The sequence below is a fragment of the Pararge aegeria genome, chromosome 19 (assembly GCF_905163445.1).
Source record: "Pararge aegeria chromosome 19, ilParAegt1.1, whole genome shotgun sequence".
NCBI lineage: Eukaryota > Metazoa > Arthropoda > Insecta > Lepidoptera > Nymphalidae > Pararge > Pararge aegeria.
The window spans coordinates 16,109,290-16,136,825 of record NC_053198.1 but is presented as its reverse complement, the minus strand read 5'-3'; the positions used below and the strand labels follow the sequence as shown (position 1 = coordinate 16,136,825).

The following is a 27,536-nucleotide window of genomic DNA, read 5'->3' as shown; positions in this document are numbered from 1 at the left end:
CGGGCGACTAGCTAACGCCTTGTCCCGCAGGCCCCGGCGGCCGCAGCCTGGTGGAGATCCAGCAGATGTCGGGCGCCAACATCCAGATCTCCAAGAAGGGCTCGTTCGCGCCGGGCACGCGCAACCGCATCGTGACCATCTCGGGCACGCAGACGGCCATCGGCAACGCGCACTACCTCATCGAGCAGAAGATCCAGGAGGAGGAGCTGAAGCGCACGCGCCACAACGCCATGTCGGGCCTCATGCAGTAGCCCCCTAGTCAGCGCGCCGCGAGCCGCCGCACGCGAGTTACCTGAAGTAGTTAAGGTTCGGTCGCGCCAGCGACGCCTCCGTTTACAAGGTTAATGAAGTACATACATTTATGTATCATAATTTTACGCATGTACGCATACTAGTGTTGAACGTTTTATTGCTATAGTTTATGTTTTCGATGACGGGCGTCGTACGCTCTGCCTGGCAGAGGTCATCTTCGTTAGTGAGACGTAATGGTTAAATACGATTGTGATAACTCCTATCACGGATATTCCTATTCCATGCACATTATTTTTTTATATCGTTCACCGAGTAATTTTTATTTACGAAGTTGATTTCATTGTAAATGTTACCATTGATAAGTTATTGTTTTGTTAGTGTATTTGACTTAGAGTTAAATTTGAATTTATATTTGAATATTTAGAATCGGCACTGTACTGTTGAACGGTGCGCGGGCGAGGGAGCCTAGTAATATGTTAACCAAAGTTGGTATTTAATTTTATTTTATTATTTGACATTGAAATTTTGTGTAAAGTGCAATGAAATTTAATATTATTTTGTTATGTTTTAAACATTGACATTCGCGTCTTGAATCTTCGCGGAGAAATCGATCATTCCTGTTTTCTCGCAGTAAAGATCTTTATTTTTTATACGTTTGTAATATTTTATTGTACCACGTAGGATCGTTTCGTAATCGTTCATTTTGTCGTCGGTCTAAATTTTTGTCTTAAAATGTAAGTACAATTTTAATAATAAAAAAATGCATGTCCATAATAGTAGAGAGTTATATATTTTAAACGTTTTAAAGCAGATTTCTATGTATTATTCGAGATGACAATATTGAATATTCTTATTTACAGTTACGATCTAATTAAATCGATAGTTTATTTTTGAGCGCCATGGTGTAGTCAGGACGTCAGTTCTTCAGTAGGGGGTAATAGCCAAAGATTTGAATTGTAGATATGCCTCAACACCGGAAAACGACGTAACTGTTTTTAAGTTTAATGCCAATCTGTATAAGATCGCGATGTTGATACAGTCGCGTATCTAAATGCATCAGTTTAAGTTGACAAATGGGTGAGCTCACGCATTTCGCGGTTCACACTTTTGGTCAACGTGGAGTGCGAGGGCGTGTCTAACGATTTGAATCTTTGTAGTAAACATAATAATAATAAGCTGTGATTGTTTTGTTTGACTTTTTCAAGGTACTTGGGTCAGTTGCAGTAGTTTTAGTTGTTCGTTTACCTCAGAAGTGCCATCTGTAGATAGACATAGAATGGTGACTTTAATCCCCCCAGTGGGATAGACCGTAAGAAGGGTCCCGGATTGGGCGCCAATTATTTTCAAGGTACTGCAAATTACGTTGAACATCCGGTTTTGTAAAGCTTTCTCGTAATCTTATTGTGATCGTTGTTGTAGGGTTGCAGCACAGGAATGGCCCCAATATGGGTGCCAACGCTATTAAAGGTTACTTTGAAGCTCGGATTGAATAAGCCCGTACGAGTAGTCCCACAATGGGCGCCAAACATTTTTGAGGGTAGTTTGCAGCACCCGGTTGAGGAAAGCTTCGTCGAAAACTGATCTTATTAAGATCGTTATTTGACGTAGAATGGTGACTTTTAATTCCTTTGCCGACCAAATGGTTGGACGCCAGACGCTTTTTAAAATCACTGCAGCATTCTGTTTAGAAAAGCTTCGTCGAGACGTGGTCATATTGTTTCATTTAAAATGACGACTTTATTACCCCCAGTGGGGTAAACACGGGAATGGCCCCAGATTGAGCGCCAACGTCCTTCGAGGTTACTTTGCAGATTAATGTTGAGTTTCGTTGATCTATTTGTGTGTTTGCATGTCTGCGGTTGAATACGCTTTGGATCATCGTTTTTGACTTCGACTTCACTCTTTACCGCTCTTGCAGAGAAGAGATACTTCGTCGATGGCAGAGCTAACTGCAGTCGTCGACACGCCACCATCGGCAATGCAACTGGTCGACGACTACACTTGCCTCTGCCGTTGATCTGTAAGAGCACATGGGCATAGTGCAATAGAGGCAAATAAATAGATTTCAAAAAAGTTCGAATAGAGGTTTGTAGCGATGGTCACAGACGGAAAGCTTTACATCGAATATGGCGTGGTTTACTTATTGAGAAAGAAGTACAAACGAATAGTAACTTACAAAATATATATATATGATGTGGATCGGCTTAAAAACAATTTGTAGTGTTATAAGATAAGGAATTGAGAGTCGATTTTCAGCTTACATGTTGTAAGAAGACTTCATCTGCACGAGCGAGTAAAACGGGTCGATATCGTCGGGTAAACGTGGGACAGACAAATTCTACCATCTACATAGAATTAAGAAGATTGTGCGGACTCTACCGCCCGATGTATCCACTTCTATCTTGCCTTCACTGTATGAGCTCAATATACTATACTTAATATATTATTCAATACAGTTTGTTACGCTACTGTTGACTCGGGCAACACGTGGCGGGCTGACAGCGCAATAATGACGTTTTACTCGTCAAAGCCATTCGATTGACTGTTTGGGTACTATTGAGTTCAGCGTCAACCCAAAGTACGCTCGCTCGTGAAGGTGACGCCTAAAGACACGTTCGTGACGCCATGACCTCGTACTTTCGTGAATACAGAATATAGAAAAAAAAAAAATTAAATAATTATTATTATTATTACTATTATTAAATAAATAAAATATTGTTGTAAGTTTACCAACTGTCCAACGACATCTCGATATAATGTTGTGGTTGTTATGGTGTATTATTATACGTGTGTTATGTAGGTAACATTGCATCGTAGGTTCATTGGAGTAGCTAGTTGTAGTATATATTCAATCTTTCAAATGTATTATTAGGTAACGCTGTTCGAACTCTCTGGTGTTTTTCGACTTTCTCATCTTGTATTGTATATTAATATTGGGGTTAGGTACAGATATCGTCTTGTGTCAATTAAACAAAAAGTTACCATGTTCGCGACTACGGTAGAGCAGCTAAAATTCTATTACCTTTATCACGACGTAAACAGCTCGCAGACTTCGATCGTTCTCGAGTATCGAAACACTATCGATGTCGTAAAATGAAACTAAATACGCATGTATCTAAATCCTTAGCGAATTTGAAAACAGAACTTTTTAAACAATCATTTTTCAACTGTATTTGTGACTTTACAAATACAGTTATATTTCATTTAACGCTTGGTCAATTCAGATCAACTTTTCCTCTGACCTTGTAAGGTTTCGATGCTGGAATATTGAACCTTGCGAGCTGCTCTACCTCGTCCTAAAGTATTTAGGAGTCATTCCATTTACGGAATTAAAAGATACAATAGCGTAGCGAGGTTTTCCGTTGTGAGGCAGGCTCCGCGACGTATTATAATAGTGACACACAATCTATCGTTTATGAACAACAATATAATCACATCGATTTAATAGCACCCATACAATTCCGTAGATTTTTTTATTCAAACTATTTCAAATGTCAATTATATACGGAACTCCCCTGGCTACGTTAGGAGTCGCGAGCGTGCAAGCTAGCGTATGGCGTGAGGGTCACCGCAAACCTAATACTTGCGATGCCGATAGTTTATGTCAGATGGGTATGTGGCGCAGCCTGAAGGCTAAGGCTAATATAACCTTGGGAGTTATCTGTCGTGGAGCACAATCCATGAATGCACAAATTTTTCAGTGCACTGTGTTTAGATCTGTGCTATTTTGTGCGTTTGCGGAAGGTAAGATTGGCTTGTCTTGCATGTACGGCGAAATAGGGGGGAAGCGGTACAAAGAGCATGCGTCGTGTCACACAGATTTATTTTGTATTTGGGCGTTATAGCTCCTGAAAATAATGCTTAAGATTGCGTACAAGCACAGATTACCTAGCGCTCCATAGTCTGCAGACTTCTGTGAGCTTATAATCGTAGACAATATAGGATACGCAATAACGCTACAGAATATGCAAAAGGAATTTAAAACCGTCCGTCAATATAAAAGTTTTAGGTTTTAAAATAAATTGTTATAAAGAACCGTTCTCACGTGCGTGTTGCGACAGCACTTCTTGAGGTTGCGTAGATAATCTGTATATCTCCATACCCTTAGAGAAACTGGCTGAACTATCGGCAATTGTTAAGTGTGTAGTTTGCACGGCCCGAAGCGCCCCGACGCATATTGCCTGTGAAGTCGATTTTACAAGCTCAATTTTATTAAAAGAAGATTAGTCACTACGTGTAAGACAATACGTCAATTATTCGGAAACAAAATGTGAAACATAGACATGTGGCTGCATATCGTTATAGCTACGTAGATATTCGTAGGTAGGTAAAACTGAACAAAGTTCCTGGCATATTAGGCATTTTGCAACGTTATTTAAAACCTTATAGCGTCTTACTGATTTTGTTGATTTGCTATACTTGAGGTTTGACAGATAACACTTGGTTTGACAGTGCGGTTATAAACTGATCACAGATTTTCTAATGATATGCGTAATCAGTAAAGTTACAGCTCAAGGATCGTTGCAATCTTTTTTTTTAGAGAAGCGTTTTAGAAAGTTAGCAAACATAACTTTAGAATTGCTTTAATCTGTCAAAATGTGGTGTTTTCAATTCGGCCGTCCGTACTAATCTACAGAGTAACGCAGGTTTTAGTGTTTGTTAGTTTGAATTCTTAATTGAACAAACACAATCAAAATAGGTACCATAAGAAATAAGAAACAACAGAGAAACTTAAAACTACACTTAATTGAGGAGCCTTATGCGGTTATCTTTAAAAGATAAATAGATAAAAACCGCTATGGTTAGTTCACCTCATTTAAGGGATTCTGAAGTAAGTTGGTCCAAGAAATTCATAATGAGATCATCGTTTCGAACTCTGAGCACGTGAGAAATAGTTTTTAACAAATGTGACTCGTAAATATCTTGTATAAGGACAATGAGGTTTCATTTAGTTTGACGTCTCGATATATACTTTGACTTCCGGTTTTATTTTACTAGTTAATGCAAAGCCATCAGTAAACTCTTACGTTCAGTGGATACTTGAACTAAATGGTAACGATATGCAGTCAGTGTCCGTCCGTCTTAACGGTCCGGAGTCGCATCAGCGGGGTAGGTTGTGAGCACATTCGTTACTGATTAATTAATTAATTAATAAATAAATAGTTCGAAAATTTTCACGTTACGTAGCTCTCTTCGATATTGCACTAGAGTTGTTGCGAAGTCGTGTCGGACATTGCGACCGGTCGCAATGGACATAGTGATCAGCCGTTATGGGCATTGCGACCGGTCGCAATGATTGCCGCGCTGAGCGACCCACCGGGCACCCGGGGTTCTCTTGGAATACAACTATCAACTATTTATTATACTTACATGTTTATCCCTTTCTCATCTTCCCTTCATTGTTGTTTGATTTGTTCTTTACAATGTTTCATCTGAACTTACTAACTGTGCGCGTCGAAACGTGATGCCTAGGTTAGGTTAGCCGCATGAAACTAATTAGTTACGGATTGTAAGAGATTTCTAACGAGCATGCCATAAAACACACATTCACTAAATAAATTTTCATTGGTCTATAGGAAACTCATCTGGAGCGAGAGATTTCCGAAAGCGTATTAAACACGGTTTTCGGAAATCTCCCGCAATCCCGCCCGCAATTTGAGCATTATATTTGTTGGTTGTCATGGCATGCGTTTTAGAAAACGTTTTAAGATTTTTCCAAAACGCATGCCAGTGGTATGAAAGATCGACTGATGAATTTCAGTGTTCGTTATTTAGCATGCGAATCGAGCAACTAATTGCACTAGTCGTTAGCATGTGTATAATTCCTTATGAATTATATAAATGTGTTATCGATCAATGTAAATGTAAAAAGCGATTCTCAGAGAGGTTCTGTTCCATAACATTGATAACAATGTTATATGAAACCTGTTGGTACCTACGCCAGTTCGGCGCGCACAGTAGGTATGACCTATTAAGACATTCCATCTCAACTTTCCCACATACACTTCTTCCCAAATCGTCTTGTAAATTATCAAATGTTTTACACAATTTTAAGATTGTTGAATTATAATAGATCTCTAGTCGTGTTATTGTATTCTCTTTAAAGTACTAAACAAATTAACGAAATAACAAAAAAATAAATAAAGTTAAAAATGTATGCGATTATACAGCAAGGTCGAACGCGGACAATGTAAAGAACATTTCGAAAGGTTAAAAGTTAATGATTGAAAATTAGTTAGTTAAAAGTTAATTCATATTAAACGATACATCGGGGTATGTATAATAAACTAGATAATTTTTATTAAAAATAACGGGAAAAAAATGTTATACTGAATTAACGTTGTTATACTGAAGTTGTTACAATATTTGAGAGTATATCGTCGTGAATAACAAAAAAAAGGTTCTAGTGCGGTAACATTATCTGAATTAAAAAAATTATCGCGTGGAGAGATAATAAATAGCGAATAGTAGTGATGGAATAATGATTAGGGTTCGCATTAATTCTTAGCTTGCGAAATCTTATTTGTGAAATGTTAAATGCGATAAGATAGCGCGTGTCGCGTCATTTCTCAACGTGCGCTCATCTTTACAGCAGCATTGATTAATTTCTTTTCAATTTCTATTGTTACTATTGTATATTAATTTTTATTGTTTTGCATTACCATGTTAAGAGAATTCGCAGGCTAATGAAGTAACGAGAAATAGCATTAATTACCATCACTAGAGAAAAGGCCCGACATCCCGCGTGAGTCCGCATAGCACCGAGGAAAAGGTTTTAGTGCGTTTCTGTGAGACTGACAACCGGCCGGCCCTGACTTTACTCGGCCGGCTCTCGGTACAGCGGGCTATGTACGGGCGGACTGCGTTTTTTCCATAATCGTGACAACAGGACAAATGTTTGCAGTGTGATTTGTACATCTTTATACTCAGCGTCTTCCCGAAATACGATTTCTATGCACTGTTGCTCTGATATCGGAGCATCTTAGTTGTAGCTCTTCATGGTAGATCAAGCACGTCCGGGCCATGCTTATTTCCGCCGCCAAGTAGCAATGCTGTGTTCCGGTCTGAAGGGCGTGGTTTCCGGTATAATTACAAGTACATTAGGCAACACCTACGCCTCAGGACGTAGGGCCGCTCGTAGCAGGTCGTGTCCCTCACATAACCTGTTTTCAGTTTACATTTACCATCAGTGGGACAAAAAAATCCTCAGGATATGTTGACTACACAACGTTCTCCTGCAAAGTATGTTTGCCTGTGTGCGAGGATGCTCCGGTATCTGTGAAGGATCTGTGTCGTTGGGTATGAAGCACACAGAATTGCCTGTTTGTCGCGGATTATTGTGGCAATTTCTGTTTAATGTTTACAGACTTCTGCACAGTTCCGCATACCATGCAATGCAAATTAGACAGTATTTTGCGTGCAGATTGGATCGCAGTGCCGTGTTAGGTTTCAAGTTGGCTACATGACAGTGGGTTACGTAAATCTGCTAAATTTGTATGTCGTTGTCCAATCCGTGACGTTTGATAGTCCGTGAAAAATGACAGGTTAACTTTAACGCCGATGTGAAGTTTGTTTACATGAAAACATACTCCCAGTGCACTGAGTTTATGTTTCATTTTTAACAAACTAGGCATCCGAGTTAGGTCAATTTGGTGCATTTTCGAAGTTGTTACATTAGTATTAAATGCTGTGCAAAATGACAGATTTACGCTAACTTAGTTTACCTGAGACCTTTCACTACATCTTGTATCTCTATGGCATTTAAATTGTGTGACACAAACAAGTTGATGTTGTGGGTAGTTAGTGAGCATATTGTAAGTCCCAGAATAAAGATCAATCGGCAATCGGCACATTGATTATCTATGACCTACTACTTCTGTATAAATCGCATATACGTGTTAAGTGTATTTCATAGGCCTAGGCTTGACATCTCTTCTGTATGAAGAACTGAAACGGTAATGGCTCAGATTGAAATCCGCAAAGCTGTAAGTTCAAATCCCATCCGTTGGAATATTGTCCTACCCACCACTAACTTGTGTTTTACGCTTAGTCGGAGGGGAAAGGGAAATATTAGTCATGTTTAATTTATGTCACAGAATTTATGCCTATTGTTATTTATTACAGACAATTGATTGTATTAAGAAGTTGATATTTCAGATATGGATTTTATTTTTATTCTGAGTTGATTTTTAGTACATTGATCATTGTTCTGGGCTTTTCGTCGCCCTTGCGCGGCTGTTTGAATGCCATAGCGAATCGGATCGCAGAGCTGTGCAGTCGCCGCAGCCACGAGGGCCGCAGCCCGCCCGTGCGCAACGCGCGTGTCGGTCACCGTAAGTTAAGGTTCGATGTCGTAGGCTGTAAGGTAGCTAGTGATCATTCTTCATACGCGTACCGACCGGGGTGGTAGTGTCCGCGCGCGCCTCCCGTTAGTTTAATAGCTAAATGTTGTTGACTGTTGAGGTAGGTAGGCTGGGACGCGCCGCGGCAGCGGAACATGGCTGTGCGTCAAGTCGACCCAACACGGCGCCGGGCCCCGCGCCGTATCTGTATATACTTGCACGACATTAGTTTCATTTGTTCTCCTTGCTCATTGTCATCAATTTATTAAAGACTGAGGAATCAACTCGCGCATACCGACATCACTCGAACACGGGAGTATTCTGTAAGATATCGTTTTCGGTCATCGCTGGCGGCGGGGTCGCGGGCGCCCTTTACACGTGTTGGGTGGATTGTTAAACTAATTGTATTGAATTGTACCTTGTTGCGTATTATAAGTACATATGTATAGACAGGCCGACTCGTCGCGTCGTGTGTATGATACGTTGATACATTTGTTGCTAGGTTCAGTGATGGAATTATAATATTTTATTATTAATTATTTTTTGTTAACTTGGTTTACTGTAAACGGGTCTGCAAGAGTTATATTATGTGCGAGAGATATAATTGTATAAGTTAAAATGCTATGTTTTGAATTTAAAGATTCGCTATATTTTAGTCAAAGTTTATTTGTTTAGTTGTAAGGTCAGACGGTTTTCTAGTTTACTGTTGTTTTGCAATATCGTAATGATAAGAGGCAATATGAAGGTTACAATGTCTTAGTGTTTAAAGCTCGAAAACCAATTAAAGGGTACCTTGAACATTGTCTGTAATAATTATATTAACATTAAATAAATGCAAAATAATTACATCTTTGTTTTATTACATTCTACCCTCCATTCACCAGGCAGATGGGTATCTGCAGTTAACATCGTTGGGCTAATTCGGAGACCATTATGGCATGCAGATTTCCTCACGACGTTTTCCTTCACCGTTGAAGCAAATGATATTTTAATTGCTTAAGACGCGCATCACTTGGAAAAGTCAGTGGCGCGTGCTGGGATTCTATCTAGGCTATAACCACAGATATTGACACGTCATTGCCTCTGGTAGAATAGTTTTACCGGTATTCCAGATCATGTACAAGATGGCTGTGTTAGTAGGTACATTATTAAATACAGTTTATAATAATAATCATTTATTCAGGCTTAAAATAATGAATACAATAATTACATGAATGCCCTAACCTCAGCGGAAGGAAAACCTGTGCTACAGAGGGTAGGGCCTTCCAGTTACAAAGGGTGCTTATTTATTACAAACATATATTTTATGAAATCTACATATAACAATTTAAAAGCTAAAAAAAATAAAATTTAAACAATAACTGTAGAATAAATTAAGTAGGTCTGTATGGGGAATTCTGGGTGTGTGTGTGTGTGACCGAATGGGCGTGAGTGCGTAAATGACTGTGCAAGTGGATGCTTATGTGCGTGCGTGAACATCATTTAAGACATATATATTATAGTACTAAGGAGTTTAAATAAGAAGCCGGAGGCAAATATAGAATGATTGTCTGTCCTTTTTAAAATTCATTTGGTGCTCTTAATCATGAGACGGTACGCGCAGAGGTCACAACATATACTGATGCGTACAGTCAGAGCCACCGCCAGCCTCGAACCATAGATAATTCACGTACCTACGAGCTGGGACAATGTAGGTTGAGCTGAGGTGTCGTAGTAGCTTTTCAATTTCAATTTATTAGCATAAAAATCGTTTACTTTGTAATTAGTTTTATTTTTTATTTTATTTTTTCTATTTGTAATAGTAAATTTTACAAATCCTTTCTCTCCCTTCTCTTTTATTTTTATTTTATTTTAGTTTGTAGTATCTTTTATATATATTTTTTTTAATTTATCTGTTTAGTTTTAGGTTCTGTATATTAAAGAACGTCTATATTTCATGATGCATGCAGAGTTAGCCTGTAAGTGGTGTATACAATGTAAAATTCAAAATATTACTGTTATGTTTATAATAATTTTAAAACATTGTATATAACGTTGGCTTCCTAAATAAATAAATAGTAGTAGAGCTTTTCGTGACAGACCTCGTCTAGGGAAGTACTACCGGTAAGCTTATGTCTACCGCTAAGCAGAATTGTTGTGTATGTGTTTCAAGGACATGGACCCTTGTGTGTCTTTCAAGGACGTGTCCTTGAATACCCTAAGAAGTGTTTTTCCGATTATAGGCGATGGTTTTCCACTTACCATCAGTTAGACCATGTGCTTGGTCCGTCAGCTATCATTATAAAAAAGGTGAACAACTTTACACGGGACGGATTGCACGTGTGTCCAAATACCTAGCAGTCTTGCAAGAGTTTCTTGCTCTAACGTTCAACATATCATCCGATAATATTGTATTGCAAATGTTAATGGTATGCACACTACCTGCTATTTACACTTCATATCCTTTTTTTTTTCTAAGCGAATATTAGTCCGCCATTCCAATTCGTTAAATGCATGGCGCAGCTGCCAAGCGCCATCTATTGAGATGATTTACTGTAGTTACAATGCTAATGGCTAATATGGGCAAGAGACATTTTTCTCGCCGGGGAAAGGATACTATTGTATCTTCTCCCGCAGCTTTATCAACCGTCCGAGCATTGTCAATTTTTTAGTAGTTGTTGAACTTTTTGTGACAAAGCTCGTGCGGGGAAGTCCTAACCATGCTTATTTCTGCCGCTAAGCAGCATTGTTGCAATGCTGTGTTTTGGTCCGAAGGGCTTGGTTGCCGGTGTAATTACAGGCACAACGTCTACGCCTCAGTTTGATGGACACAGGGCAACACTGTTCTTTTCATGCCCCTGTGAAGTGTTGCTCTGTTTATAGGCGATGGCATCAATTATTAACTATAAAATAATAAAAAAATCGGTAAAATTCTATTCTCTGATATTGTGCGTAGACAGGCGTAGGCAGATGTGCACGTTAGTTTCACTCAGGTACTTCGAAATCAGGTTACACGTATCTTTTTTTAAATAAAGTTCACATTTAAATCTTTTAATAGTTTATAAGTTTATTTATTAGTAAGTCGTGTAAATGCACCTAGCATCTAATATTACATTGAGATTCATATAAAAATATACAGTCATATTACAAGTGTTTGGACGGATTTACAACATGCAGGTGTAAAAATATACAAAGTAAAATTCAAATTAGGTACAATTAAATAAATTGGTATTAGATACTAATTGTTATGGAATGTTAATTCACAAGTGATTCGATTACGTTACCACCATACTGGTAGGCGATGCTGTTTTACGTTCACCATCTACGCTCAATTCACATTAAATGTTATATTAAAGCTTAATAAGTCTTAAGTATAAAAATCTAAAAAAATATAGCAACATCGCATGTTGCTATGAAAATAAGGTGCGCAACACAGAATTAAAGACATACAGAAACCGTGTACAAGACTAATATTGAAGCATCAAAAAACCAGGCGGTTCATCCCATTTATCAGTATGTTCTACTCTGTCCTTTAATGTTCTACTCTGTCCTTTAATGTTCTAAACGTTTATCATAAAATGGGAAGTTTGAGAGCTAGCATCATTCCTGTGAGATGAGCGCAGGGCGTTTTCACTGCTTGCTTACAAAAATGTTTAATTCAAACTTAAATAGTAGATATACCTTACTTATACCGTCGGCGATTGCCCTAACAGGGTGTTGATGGTTTTTTATGTATACTGTCTGTCTGGCTGTATTATCATTGAGCTACGGTATTCGCATTTCTGAGACATTATGTGACACGACTAATGGAAGCAAATCGCGAATTTTACACATAAAATTTTTTCATGCGGTTGTACGAAGGCGATCAAGGTTCTCTTTCGATTGTCTACGTTATAAAATCACCCTGCAGAACTTTAAACCCTAAACATTATTTATCAGCAACTGGTGCCGATTCTTATCACACAAATCTGTAAACGGAACTAAATTGACAGGTGTAAAACTAATTTATAATAATACTTTTAAATAAAAAAAATGAGGTGTGCAGGTATCTACGTATGCCTATATTTCTGAGCAATTTACTAAAGTATTTTAATATTTAAGTACCGTGTACTTTAGGTAAATTAAGTACAGTATGCGAAAGCACTGCTGACTATAATTCAAGTAAGAATTGACCAAGGTTCAATGGGATTTTAAAATATAATGCGTCGATTCGCATTCGTTGTGCGCGAAACATTGCTAAGCATAGCACGTACTTGCAGTTATATAACGTGGAAAAATTCACTTCGAGATACTATCAATTTTGTGGATGACATTTATTTGAAACTACGTATCTCTTATATCTTTTTACACTTTATCATCTCAAGTTAGTAAAATTGCTTTCGACAGTGGTAGTCACTACAAGCAGATGTATAAGACGTTACAGTGCTCAAAAAGTGTGCCTACATAAAGAAATTTAGGTTTTTCTTTGTTTTTCAAAGAGATGGATAAGAACATTAATCGTGGCACGTTATAACTTTGTTAATTATTAGCCATGCTTAGATCAGTCTAGCATCACTGACCGGCGCGACAAGTCGTGTCATATTGGCAGTATTTGATTACAATTGAAAAGCGATCTCGACATAAACATACAATAGATTACCTAGTACAAGATTTTCTCGCTCGGAATCGTTTAGAATATAAAACTCAGTATCGTCGTAGTAAAATGGATCTAAAGTCCCTCGTTTTAGAATCCTAACACCTATACTTCTGAGTTTTGTTCTACAAACGTTCTGTCAAAAGGCCGAGCCCGAGAATTTTATGCAAAATTGAGCTATAATGAGATGCGATAAGATCCATTTTGCTGCCATGTTTAAGTATTTCCATACTCTAAAATAACCTAATTGGAAAAAGCTCTATATTAGAGGAGAGACTCTATTATGGAATGGACATAGCGTGTAGACCCACCAAGCTATTTCTGCGGGTTGGTTGGATACAAATACGACGGGAGTCGTGTAGATTTACACAAAATGTATTTACTTTAGAAGTCTATAGATATTGGAAAACTTAATTACATTATATTAATACTTACAAGCTAGCTATTCTGAGGCATTAGTAAACAAGCATGAAAGTTAAGAAATGTTAAATATTACAAATACATTTATCTTAATAATATACATAACTACTGACTTCCCTGTTCACATAGGTAATCTCTAATTAACGATTCCTTTCAAAAGCCATTACAATTTTTCATATTCAAGTATTTTTTTCAATCAAAGATATGTAATTACCTTCAATAAGTAAAATTGAAAGCTTCAACTAAAAAAACAAACTTATGCTCGGCAGGTTTTACAAGTCAAACAACTTCAAAATACCTGTGTACCTTCAAAATTAGTGGATTTTGAAAGAAAGAAGAAGCCGAGCCAAGAAATCCTGGCATCTGGATCCAATCTAACAAGAAACGACGTAGAAGTGTATGCATTAAACTAATTTCATAATATCCGAGGCACCGCCATTAAATACGTCGCGTCGATTAAAAAGTTTTTTCAGAATGCTTGCTGTTCAATAGTGTTTTACCTGAAACTTTAAAGTTTTCGGTGTGTTAGTATTTTTATTAATGTTTATCAAAGACCACCTTTGAGAATTTCCCTACAGCGACCGCCGCGCATCGCATCATCTTAAAAACTAATTATTTAATTTATTCACAACAATGACTCTTGACAACTCTTTTACGGTGGAAAGCAGGAATAAATCCTATTGAGAAAATCGCACAAACTTTTTCTTACGCATCTACCTCACCCATGTTCCAACAGGCAGTGATTTGTAAACAAAATCATTATTTATCAAAAGCAATCTTTGGATCAATGCCTGTAAATTATGAGCAAATAAAATAAATTCATTACCCAAATATTTTTAACAACAAAACATAATATTAAGTGTATAAATCAGCTAGGTACCTGCCATATAATTTCTAATACCTTAACAAAAGTGAATATTATGTTGTACAAAGTTGTAACTAACTCTTAACCAAAATGACAGTTCTTAAAGTAGAGCTATCCTTTTCTATAGGGAGCATAGTAAAAAGGATAGTCCTACTTCAGATTTAGTTAAGTTTAGAGATTAGTATAAGACAGAACTGCCACCAAGGTTGTATTATTGCCATGTTTTTCTTAAAATTATGTTAACATAAGGACTATTGTAGAAATGGAAAAATAATACATAGCTGCAGTTACCAAACATCATTATGAAACAATTTCATACTGTGGCACATAAAGATCATAGTTAAATCCATTGTAATGCGTAAAACTTAGACAAGTGGTGCCTGGACCCTCTGCAAACTGTGTCAGTTCATTTAGAAGGGATGAGAAAGGTGGTCTCTCATCAGGGTCTACTTGCCAGCACTGTAGGCATAATTGGAAAAGGCCATCACCAACATAAGAGGGTTGGGAAGGCCTCATGCCCCTTAAAACCCTGGCTGCCACTTCCTTATTAGCTGTATGTGCATATGGTGTAGCCCCAATAGTTAATGCCTCCCACATAAGGACCCCGTAAGACCAGACATCAGCTTTAGGATTATACCTGTTCTGTCTTAACATTTCATGGGATGTCCACCGTATATAATCAGGAGTCTCATGTAGAGGGCGGATGTGAGATAGACCAAATCCTGCCACTTTAGCAACACCATTATCACCAATAACCACATTTCTGCAACTCAACCTTTTGTGCATGATTTTTTTGCTTTGCAAATATTCCATACCACATGCCACATCAACACAAATTTGTATTGCCTTATTTTCATTTAAAAGGCAAAACTTATTGTTTTGCAAGTCTCTATGTCTACTTTGTATGAGTAATTCTTTGAATGTCATTTTCATGTCTTGCAAAACCACAAATAATGTTGTACTTGTCTCACATATACCTATAAAAGATATGAGGTTATCATGCTCATTTGATTTAATGAGTGTGTCAAGTTCTTGAAGCATCAATTTTTTATCAGATTTCTCCAACTCCCTGTCAGATATGACCTGGACTAGACTGGGTGTTTGAGCACCATGCTGCTTAACTTTGCCTCTAGTAAACTTACCATAATTGCCTAAACCAACTACACAAGAAATATCAATGTCTATCAAGTCTCTAGGAATATTCCAAAGTTTGCGTTTCAAATTACCGTAATAGTCAACTCTGTCATTGTCATCTTGAAGAAATTCTGAGTTTTCAATCTCCATACATGGCTCACTAAGGCTCAGGGGCATTGACTGGGAACCTCGCTGTAATCTTACCATATGAATCCTCTTCCGTAAGACTATAAGCAGACCAATACCAATCAAGAGGAGTACCATTCCTATTGCTATGCCTGCACCCAGAGCTACCACCATGGGGGAGTACTCCTCCACTTCATTTATATTTAAAATTATCTTCTTCGTAGATTCGGCATACCTAACCTTCTTTATATGGTTTTTCTCACTGACAATACCAAGTGAAACCTCTATATCATTGGTCAGAGGTAGTGGGGCATTAAAATAACCATTGTAAGTTCTGCCGTTTCCAATTATAAAGTCATTCTTTATATCCTCTGGGTCCAGTTCTGCAGCAATGTAATAAGGTAGACCTTGTTCCTCAGCATAAGAGTGATTGCCAAGATTGTCTATTATAATGCCTTGCTGGTAAAGCTCAATTGATACAACAATTCTGTACATGGATACGGGACCATTTACATTTTGAGCTTCGGGAATATGAACTAGCATCTCATCACCGTGCCTCTGTTTAATTTCTATGCTAGGTGGGGTGGGATCCGGTGTGCCAATTATTGTTTCTACTACAGTGCCAATACTAGCACCTTCCTCTTTATAATTAGTTGCGGCAACACTTATGTTGTACTTAGAACCTGGGTGGAGGTTTGGTAGCTCTGACTGTAGAGTAGTGTTGGGCACTGCCCACGATACTGGCAATAAGGCTGCAACCGCATATGTTTCCAACACAGAGGCCTTGATGACATACCCTGTTATGCGTGTGAACGCTTGTGGCTGTGTCCAGCGGAGTCTAACGGTTGTTTCAGTGACATTTACCACTTCGATTGACATGGGCGGGCCCGGCGCTGTCACTTCTGTGTCATAAACACTGGCTACATTGTCTCCACCACATTTCTGTGTCTCGTTTTTTGGACAAGGTGTGTCACAGGAGTCCAGGCCAATTTTAAACCCGGGATCGTTTCCACAGAAGCACGTAGATTCGTTTCCTATAAGAGCATATTTGTAATACACTTGTTCACAGGCTGATAAACAAACATCTACAGACTGTCCTGTGTGAGTGTTTAGCACGTCTTCTTTAAACTTATAACATCCGATATAATCGCCGCGATCTGTAGCGGCATAATTAATGTAAAAGAAAATAACAGCTACCAGAACCGAACTCGGGGGTTCCATTGTTTATAACTTTATGTTCCTCGCTGACTCACACTCAATGAATGTAACGGGTGTACCGAACTACACATTGCATAAAGTAAAATTATTGTATGTAGCGATAACTTTGATTAATTAAACACATGTTCTCTCATTACTATTTAAATTTTATTTTGTGTAATCGATAAAGCTCACGATGCGGAAAACGAACGCGAATTTCTACTGACGGTTAGTTTGACTTTGACAATTGTTGTTATTGGTAATTGTGACAGTCTTGTTGATGTCAGAGACATGCAGCAGTAGGGCTACCTAGAGATAGAATACATAATGGGTAGACATAACGCGTAACGCGTAAAGGCATAACGCTTTCTTGTAGTTCGCTTACTAGCCTCACAGGGGTGCTATTTTAAAAGTACTTTTCTTTGAACCACTTGTTTTGAAAACCGTTATATTCTAAACACAGCAAAAAAACTAGAACCCAAACAAGAACTCTGTATCTTTTTTCTTCGAAGTGTTTGACAGTTGATCGTTAAATTTTGAACGGTTTGAAACATCGGTTACAAATAACACCAAGATTAGTGAAGTTATTTCTTATCTAGCATCTTGAAAGTTTCAACGGTTGATATAAAAACAGACCAAGAAGTTCTAATGTTGTGATAAAAAAAATGTCCACAAGATCTGGAAAAAGTAAGTTGTACATAGTTGACATGCATTTAACTTGTTATGTTTGTACAAAATAATATGTTTATTTCAATGCATTATAGGAATCCACGGCTCCATAAATGAGAGCGCCGTGGATGATTTCACAGAGATGAAGACCGAGAGAAAAACCCGCGGCAAGCGTCATAAGGAAAATATCATTGAGGCTGCAACAGAGAAAAAACGGAGACATTATGTGCGTTACCCTTCGGAAGAGGACATAGCGGCCGCGACCAATGTGGAAAAATTACTAAGAAGTACGCGAAAATCGCAGAAGAACGCGCTTACAGAGAAAAACACAGCCACAGACTCCGAGACTTCAAATGACGATAGAAATACACGGCGTACTCGGAGGACGAGAAAAACCGACGCAGTTGATTGTACCGAGAATATTGAGCCGAGTAACGAGCCTAAAACGAAGGCCAAAAAAAACAATCGCAAAACAAACACTGCAATAACTGATGAAACCCCAAGTTCACTTGTAGCACCAACAGTCAAGAAAAAATCCAATAAGAAGAAGAACAAGAGAAAATCAGGATCTCTTATAGTTGAAGATATCCCTCTAACAAATGATGTCAAAAGCAATACAAGTAATATGTCTATAGATTCATTTCACAGTGCTGCTGAGAGCCCAGTCAAAGATTTTGATGAAACTGAAGACCAAAAAGTGCATCATTTGCCATCAAAATATACAAGAAATGTTAAAAAAACTTTTGAAAGTCTTAAGGAAATGCAGGCTTTAAAAGCTAATAAAAGTAATGCTGGAGGAGTAGAAGAATGTGACCAGATCCAAGATATACCTTCAAATGCCACAAGAAGTAAATTACATGTAAGTTGAAGATACTTGTTGTAATTTTTCCGTGTTGCCTTTCTTTTTGTTTACTTCAGGATAAAAATTTGCCTGTGTCACTATCTATTTAATGAGAAGCTGTGATAGCCCAGTAGGTAGGACTTTGAATTAATTTTTGGGGGGGCTGAGTTGGAATCTCAGCATCTCTAACTTTCTTAGTTATGTGTATTTTGACCAAACGAAAATATCACTTGCATCAATTGTGAAGGAAAAAACCTGCATGCCTGAGAGTTCTCCATAATGGTGTATGGAGTCCACCAATCCACACTTATCCAGTGTAGTGGGCCTGAAATGGGTTTATATGGTGATCATGTAGCCTTTTAACTTCTAAATATTTTGCTGAATGCTTCTTAATAAAATCAGGACAAAAAAATCACTTTACCATCTGCACCAATTACTAATATTGCAAATGTAAAAGTGCCATGTGGTAACAGCAGATCAGAATACAGTTGTCCCCTTCCTTTCCCGCAGGTGTAGTAAGATGTGACTAAGGGAGACTATATCGGGTAAAGTGTCCTCTGTTCACTCAACTACTTTTAAAAATATACCCTGGTCAGCCAACTATCACAAAATTCTTCAAAATTGTTCTAGCAGATGACCCCAGCTTTACACTCCCTTAGTCCCCTAATCCTGCACAAAATTATAGCTTTCATTCTCAGATAAGACTCCTCAGGAAATGGGGAATGTTATAAAGACGTGTGTGTGTGTGACGTGTAAGCTACAACCCTTTTAGTAACAGAGCTAGTTGGGGGCAGTTAACATGCAGCAAAATTTAAAAATTCTTTATTCATGTAGGCCTATTCACAGGCATTTATGAATCATACATATTTATTTACATTACATTATAATAACTTGTAGCTAAAGCTAGGAGGTTTGCAAATGCAATATGGAGGTAGAAGAGCCCACAACTCTACTTTAAAGAGTTATACTTGTTCTTTAATTATTATTCAAGACTAAATTGTGACTATTACTAGTAAAAAACACAACCTCCCAAGGTGTTTGTTACTAGTTATTAGTTACATGAAAACTATTATTTTGACTTTATGGAAGTATCACCTCAGGGCAACTGGGTATGGTAGACAAGTTTTAAGCAAGCAGAATGGAACTTATTTAAATTTTAAATATGAAATCTACATTGGTTACTTTGTATGTTTTGACTAGGAAAGGTTTTTAAGTCTGTGAATGGCTTTTAATGTTGTTTTTAACTTGATTTTATATTTTCCAGGTTGGGAAAAATATAAGTTTAGAGATCACAACTAACATTAAAGATACTAAACAAAATACAAAGCTGACGAATGAAAAGATATATAATAACAGCATGACAGATACTAATGATGAAAATATTAATAATTCATCAAAGGTTGGTGTACATGAACATAGTTTTCAAATAACTGAAATCAATAATGTAACACGGGACAAACAGCATATTGACAAATTAAATAACTCAGAAAACTTAAACATCTCTTTAAAAAAAACTAAAAAGCAGAGAAGATCAAATAATAATTCCACAGATGATAGAATTGAGAATAAATCAATATTGGAAGGAGATACTGTTAAAGGTATGAAGTCACCTGATCAAATACTCAATACTACAAATAAAAATAGTGCAAAGAAAAACTCGACATATGATAAAATAAATATATCTATGACAAGTTTAAACGCTACTTATGAAAAGGATATTCAAAACAAATCTTTAAATAAATCTGATCTTTTGCACAATCTTTCAACTGAAATAACTTGTGTTAAAAACAGTAGTAAATTGAAAAGAAACTCTATTTGTGATAAAATAAATGCTGACACAGCAACTCATTTAAATGCTACTTTTGATAAAGACATTCCAAATAACTCAAAAAATGTATCTGATCTTTCACAAGATTTGTTAACCAATGAAAATAGTTTAAAAGACAATAACAAAAAGAAAAGAAAATCTAGTTTTAGGAAATCACTATCTGATACGATTGCAAATAATTCTATCATTAACTTAGATGCTACATATGAAAAGGATAATTCTAGTCTAACAGAGCAAAAAATAGAAAATATGCATGAGAAAGAAATAATACGACCTGATTTTCTATCAGGTCGTTTTTCAAAGTTTTCGCTTGACCAAGATGTATCTACTAATTTTAATACAACATATGACAGAAATTCTATAACCGAAAGTAATCAAAATTCTCGTAATAACTCTACATATGACAAATCAGCAAAATTCAACACAACATTCGAAATGGTTAAGAAAACAAAACTTGATACAAGTAATGTTAAATCACAACACAATGACTCAAGACGCGGGTCGTCCCTCATAAGTTCTGACACAACAGATAATGTTATATCAGAAGATATTTCTCGCATCAGTGTCACAAGCGATGAGTCTATGGCTGAGAACATTGTTAATTGTACTCCAGTTTTAATTGAAAGCAGTATGGATGAATCACACATTAATGTTAGCTCAAATGAGGCTACTAAAGACATGAAAGTTGATTCAGAATTAAAACATGCCACGCCTTCACCAAAACATCTTAAGGATAGTGTGACACTTGAAGAAATAAATACTTTGAAAACTCCCCAAACACCTGAAGATATAGTTAAAGAAATCAAAACATCTAAGACACCTTTGAAACGTGAAGGAACTTATACAGAAATTAAGTATGCTACACCGCCAAAATGCGAAGGGACATTTTCAGAAACTAAGCCTAAAGCTCCGAAAACACCTTTAAAACGCGAAGGGACTTATACAGAACTTAACCCTACAACCACACCACCTAAAAATGATCTGACACCTACAAAATGTGAAACTATAACACCCCTAAAAACCAATGGTATCGTTGGACTACCACCTTTAACAAGAGAGGGTACTTTTACGAAAGAAGATTCAGATGTACCAGAATCTCCAATGTTGAACGTAAATAAAACACCAAATAGACGCAAATCTTTACCATCACCAGGTTGTACACCGTTCCCAATGTCTAGAAGCTCTTCAAAAGAAGTTACCAAAGAGAAAAGTATGTTAAATGTGACCAGATCGATAGAAAAGCCAAATAGACGGCTTTCGAGTGTAGAATTGCATCAGAAGGCAACCAGAGTAATGTTTTGCAGTCCCGTAGATACACCTGCAGTTGGGGGACAGAAGAGAGGAAACATTATAAAATCTAACTTGAAGGGATCTGATAAAAGCTTTTTATTTGATGAGAGCAGTGAGTATTTAACTTAATTGTCAATGTATCTGATACTGCTGGTCACAGATCTCTTCCTTTAGTACAGTTAGCTATTGTGATTGCTAGAGACCCTTCCCATATTGTCTCAGGGATTGAACCTGACCAGCAAAGTCACAATAAAAATCTTTTAAGTAATGTATATATTTGCAGTGTCGGATTACGTGCGTCCAGCGCGCAAGCGCTCGTACACGCAAAGCGAGGCAGAGTCCATCAGCGGCAAACGGAAACGACTCACAGAGGACCAGCAGCAATCAGTGGAGAGACTCTCGCGACCCCGCACGTCCAGTGCCTCAGGTATGTGTTGAATGACTGCTCTTATAAATTTTCAAGTAAACTGTGTCACCGCTAAGTATATCATTTTAACAAACAAAGCACAAAAGTCTGTTGCAAAGATAATGTTATTTTTAAAATCAATTTAATAATAAAATCGTAGTTGTCAACAGAATGTACATATAATGCTATATTGTCACAAGTGTATCAAATTTCTTAATACCATTAAAGAAATCTGCATTGCAGGAAAACTGCAAGAACCTAGTACGCCGTCCAAGAAAGCATCATCAACATCTACCAAATCCAAAACAGAAGTTACCCCCTCGAAGACAAGATCCGAGGGCAAAGTGCTCAGGACAAAGCTCCCGAACTTTGCAGCTTTGCACCAGAAGCGGTTCGCAAAGATGGAGTCCCTCAACGAGTGCCAGGAAAGGAAGGCCAAGAGGGCTAAGCAGTTGCTGACACCTACTGGCTCAGTTAATATTCTGGAGAAAATCAGCCCTAAAGGTAAATAATATTTTATTTGCTTCTATAATTATAGCAAGTTCGTCTATGGATTACGATTCCTGGGTCAAACCAAAAATACTTTTACAAAGTTGTCAAGAAACTGGAAAAATAATTGATAACAGTGAGGTGAACTTGACTCCAAAAGCAGTAGAAACATACGTCACTTGACACACTCATGATACAAACAAATCTCCACCAGACATACTCTCTGTACCAACAAAACTTGCCTTGACATCCTGGTAGTAGATACAAAACTCCACTTTACATACTGGCTCTACCAACAAACTAATGTGGCGGCGAATACGCTGTAGTCGTAGGATACTAGTATAAGGACAGACGTAACAATAACGTTACAATTAGGTTACAAACAATCGGTTAGTTCAGTTACACATAGTAATAATAAAAGGGACAATCCCTAATCCACCTGTGTACCAACAATCATACCTGTATCAACAAAACTCCACTTGACATACTGGCAGTAGATACAAAACTCCACTTGACGTTCTGATAATAGCAATTAAACTCTACCTGACTTGATCTGTGTACCAACAAAACTCCACTTGAAATACTGACAATAGCAACAAAACTCTACCTGACATGCTCTGTGTACCAATAAAACTCCACTTGACACACTGGAAGTAGCAATAAGACTCCACTAGACATACTGGCAATAGCAAAAACTTGGCTCCTTTGAAAGTGGCACCTACAGCTTCGTTTGCACTGGTTTTTAATACCTTCTACTATTATTTAATTCATTGTATTGCCTTTTTTTCAGAGACGCAAGTTCTATCCCCTCCTGAACAAAGTCAAACCAAGAAGACCGACACACCTAAGAAGTCCATAATACCTTCAGACAATCACAAGAACTACACAAGATTCGGTTTCAAACTAAACCTAGACGTGAACCCCTTCAGTTTTCCCGCCACAACGGAAATCAAACCAAAGAAGGAAAATAAAGAAATTAAAGTTAGACCCTTAAAACGACAGGCAACACTGCCATCGCTCGCGGGGGCGACCGCTATACGTAAAGAAGCCGCTAAACAAGTTGTATTGAGAGAAAAGTCTTTCACTGAGAAAAGAGATATTAAAAGAAAAGAAAACAGAACCGTCATAAAAGGTGTACGGACAAACAGACGGTTCGAGTTGCAAATGCAATTGAGGAATGTGAAATGATGTCTTGTTATTGAGTTTTCATTTTCTTTTTATAAAGTGTTGTATTATTTCAAATTCAAAACTATGCGTCTTTAAAACCTTTCTTAACATATGGGCGATACACAAACGGGTGAACAATAGGTTCACAATAATAATTTTAAAATCAGGCTGGTAGTTCCTGAGATTGTTGTGTTCATATATACAAATTGATTTAAATGAAGATTGTTGTGCACTAGATTTCGAATTTCAAGCTTTACTTTCATACAATTGCTTTATCACCTATGCAACCAATTATTCTTGTATGAAACAGCACTCACGTTATCTAGAAAATATTTATAACTAACTAAATTCGCCCACACATCACTGCTTAATCTGTATTTATCACTTCCCGTTCTGGTAGGAATTAAGAGACAAAAAAATAAATACTTTTACTGGTAAGTATAGAAATACAATTTTTTGTCAAAATTTCAAGTCAATCCATCCACTAATTCTTGAGTTTTAATAACAAAAACACACGAATAATTCCAAGACTTACTATTGATGGTTATTTAAAGCTCTAAACGACAATATGTTATGGGTCATTGTTGATTACCATGATGCCTAATATCAGAATCTTGTTTTTATAATTTTTATTCATTCTATCTAACCGAAATTTAATAAAATAATAAACACTACATTAGGAGCTCTATGAGAGTTATTCTTTGTCTTTATAATGAAAAACTAGAGTTAGTAGATTTCGTATTCCTCTACAGTACAGTAGAAGAAACTGCGAATCGAATTAAGAAACTTTTAACTTTACTCTTTCTTTCACTTTTTGTGAGTCCGAAAATTAGGAACAATGTTTTCAAGTACTGATGATGCTGATGAATTCATCCTGATTTCTTCATCAAATTCGAATTCTTTATGAAAAATACGTCAATTCGAACATAGGGTGCAACCAGTCTTTGTCAGTCTATGTTTTTTTTTATTTACCCTCTAGTTATGGGTTTTGAGCCTCTATTAAATGTGCAAATATAGCAAAATAAACCGTTTAACACGTTCACGGACAGTATGACCTCGATGGTTGATTGTGATAAGTCACTACAAAATTTCATACATTGCCTAGAGGCGTTGTGTCACATCGCAAAAGTAATAAATGATGTGATTTGACAGTACAGATATAGGCGTATACGTCACAAGGCGTTCTGTCACATTGTGCTAGGCATTTTACTGTGCATTGTGCCACTACGCCTTTGGGCGGTATCGATGTGTTATGATAAATAAATAAAACAATAGTAAATTAGTTTAATATTTATTATGAAATTAACGTTTAATCACAGTAAGTTACTTATGCCATCAGTCTGAATCATTAGATTAGAACAAATTACAAAATAATTTTTATAAATCTTCTAACATAATTATTACTTAGTATAACAAAATTATAATCAGCCTTGCACTTTTAAATTATTAGGACTTAGTAATAAAAGAACATTTGGTTGAATAAACTTAAATCTATTAACTTAAGCTTTTATGATAATCTTCGAAACAGCCTGGGCACAATGGCGGTTTATTTGGGCATCCTTTGCAACGGTAGCTTGTTTCTTTTCTAATATTTTGTTTGGAGCATTCTTTGCATTTCAAAAAAGCAAATTTTTTTGATGTACCTGCCCGAGCTAACATTTGTTCTGGCCAATGACCACTGCCATTATTTTCAATTGCAGAAACTTCTGGTTGGGGATGAGAAGTTCGAAATCGCCTGCTATCATTTATTCTGGTGTTGCTAAACATGTCTTTTCCTGTTAAATTTTTGTCAAGTCCAATCATATCCTTGATCAGTTCATCGCGATATTTTATGTAGCTGTATGCGGTAGAATTTCCTTTCTTATATTTCTTAAAAAGATAGAATGCGTTCCACACAGCAATGTCTAAAAGGTGAAAAAACACCTTTTTATACCATCTTATGGTTTTGCGAGGACATGAGTAATAAGAGACCATCTGGTCTGAACGGTCGATTCCGGACATGAATCTGTTATATACTTCAACCTCAGCAGGTTTTAATCTCGTCCTGCCAAATCTGTTGCTTACTTCCACTATGGTTGGATGAATTTTACTAGTGATCATGAGGACAGGACGTTTATCTTTCCACTTGGAAACATAAACTCTATTCTTACACGCCCAAATATGCTCACCCCTTTTGAGCTTCTTCCTGACTATATATGTAGGCGTGCCTTTACGATTTGCACGCAAGGTACCGGTGCTATGAGTTTTTAAATCGAGCAATTTCTGTGTCAAGTTGATGGAATTATAGAAGTTATCCATAAAGAGATGGTGACCACGAAGTAAATATGGGCGCATCAACCGTAATACAAGTTTTTCTGTCTTAGATACATCTGAGTTCTGTGTTTCTTCTTTACCCGAGTACATTCTGATATTGAGCACATAACCGTCGTGTGTAGTAAGCTCATAAAATTTAATACCATATCGAGCTTTTTTAGATTTGATATATTGTCGAAACTGTAGGCGGCCCCGAAATAGAAGAAGAGACTCATCTAGAGATAATTCTTCTCCAGTATTGTAAAGTTTTCGGAAATTTAAAGTTAACAAGTCAATAAATTTCACAATCTTGTTTTCACCTTTTTCACCCAATTCCGATGTACAGAGACAGCGCAAAATTTGCTCGTATCTTCGTCCTGACATTACGTAACTAAATATTGGATGAAAATATAGCGGATCAGCTTGTGAAAAGACACGTCTTTGCTCTGGACATTTTATGTGACCTTTGAGAAGGCTGAGACCCAGAAAATGCAACATTTCTTCACAAGTTATTTCGCGGTAGACAGTTTTTCGGCTGTGTCTGGTATGTGGTCGATTAGTGCAACAAAGAGCATTCCCATATTTGTTATTATATTGTACTAAATATTCTATAAATTCGTTAGGAAACACAAGTTGGAAAAAATCAATAGCTTTGTCCATGTTATCAACATTGACCGTAATACCACACGCCGAACTATCAAAGTCAAAATTTGGTATGGTCATAACTGTATTAGACCAAGATTCATTTATAACAGGAGTGGCTGGTCTTCTAGGGGTAGGATTTATTGAATTTGGCACACCAGAGGTTCTTGGGGATACATCTGGATATTCTGCATACTCTCTAGCCTCAGCAGTTAACACCGAAACAGATGGTTGGATCTGATTTACAGGCTCAGCAGAAAACTGGATATTATCAATATTTTCAAGATTTCCTTCGGATTGAGAACTTGTTTTGTTATCTTCATTATCATCTGCATCACTGGGTGCCGATGACAAAGAGTTATCAGAAGGTAAAATCGAAGTATTCCTGTTTACCTGCCTGCTTTGTAAAGCACGAGTTGTCTCTTCAATTCGCCTCGTCTTCTTCAACTCGTCGATTCGCCGTCAGATGGTTCATAATCTTGATCAGAACCAAATGTCCCATCGTCAACATAAGGGTCTTGACTAGATTCAGGCGAAGAAACATCGTCGAACAAAGCTTGAAGCTTTTTTTGACGCTCTTCGTATGAACTTTTAGACGACATCTATAAAAATATTAGTACGAATTCAAATAGATGTAATCGTGTTCAAAACATAAATTTACTAACATTGTTATGTTTACCAAAAGCAACAACCCTTGAGCTATTTATTTTTATAAATCAAATGAATGTAATACGCAAAATAAACACTTACTTGCCTTTTAGAAACCGTTTACGCGCCAAAACGTGTACAAACACGCTCGTGCGCTGCCAGCCGAACACTACTCAACGAAATGTATGAAATAACCACGTCCACGGGCGTAGTGTGCGTGACCCAACTATCCATGTGTGCGTAAGGCACAATTTTGCTCAGTGATTTTTTTTTTAAGTCACGATATGACAGTAAAAGGTAAAAATTCTCTCTACGG

General features: G+C 37.2%; 3 protein-coding genes across 7 annotated transcripts in view; 2 read left to right on the top strand and 1 right to left on the bottom strand.

Annotated features, from left to right (window-relative positions):
• LOC120632386 (RNA-binding protein Nova-1) overlaps window positions 1-9,440 on the top strand; it is a 108,711-nt gene extending 99,271 nt beyond the window's left edge. For all 4 annotated transcript variants that reach the window (XM_039902250.1, XM_039902248.1, XM_039902247.1 and 1 more), the window contains one exon: window positions 31-9,440. In XM_039902250.1, the coding sequence (XP_039758184.1) occupies window positions 31-251 (221 nt within the window). In that variant the 3' untranslated portion in view covers window positions 252-9,440. The remainder of the gene's footprint in view (window positions 1-30) is intronic.
• Window positions 9,441-11,490: 2,050 nt separating this feature from the next.
• Window positions 11,491-17,170, bottom strand: LOC120632010 (putative tyrosine-protein kinase Wsck). Its single transcript, XM_039901756.1, has one exon. The coding sequence runs from the start codon at window positions 16,970-16,972 to the stop codon at window positions 14,792-14,794; it is 2,181 nt and encodes a 726-aa protein (XP_039757690.1). The 5' UTR covers window positions 16,973-17,170; the 3' UTR covers window positions 11,491-14,791.
• Window positions 17,171-17,382: 212 nt separating this feature from the next.
• Window positions 17,383-24,666, top strand: LOC120631939 (general transcriptional corepressor trfA). 2 transcript variants are annotated; one of them, XM_039901644.1, is made up of 7 exons: window positions 17,383-17,635; window positions 17,713-18,476; window positions 19,723-20,461; window positions 20,501-21,688; window positions 21,860-22,003; window positions 22,226-22,486; window positions 23,262-24,666. In XM_039901644.1, exons 1-7 carry the CDS (start codon window positions 17,614-17,616, stop codon window positions 23,657-23,659), a joined length of 3,516 nt encoding a protein of 1,171 aa, XP_039757578.1. In that variant the 5' UTR covers window positions 17,383-17,613; the 3' UTR covers window positions 23,660-24,666. The 2 variants fall into 2 exon arrangements, with proteins under 2 accessions (XP_039757578.1, XP_039757577.1); XM_039901643.1 differs by having other exon boundaries at window positions 19,723-21,688.
• Window positions 24,667-27,536: the final 2,870 nt, after the last annotated feature.

What these genes read in the sequence shown, in the direction of transcription:
- LOC120632010 (XM_039901756.1), bottom strand. Translation starts at nt 16,972, where the DNA reads ATGGAACCCCCGAGTTCGGTTCTGGTAGCTGTTATTTTCTTTTACATT.
- LOC120631939 (XM_039901643.1), top strand. Translation starts at nt 17,614, where the DNA reads ATGTCCACAAGATCTGGAAAAA. An exon ending in CTTTTTATTTGATGAGAGCA is followed by an intron (nt 21,689 to 21,859) that starts GTGAGTATTTAA and finishes ATATATTTGCAG; the next exon opens with TGTCGGATTACGTGCGTCCA. An exon ending in CCGCACGTCCAGTGCCTCAG is followed by an intron (nt 22,004 to 22,225) that starts GTATGTGTTGAA and finishes TCTGCATTGCAG; the next exon opens with GAAAACTGCAAGAACCTAGT.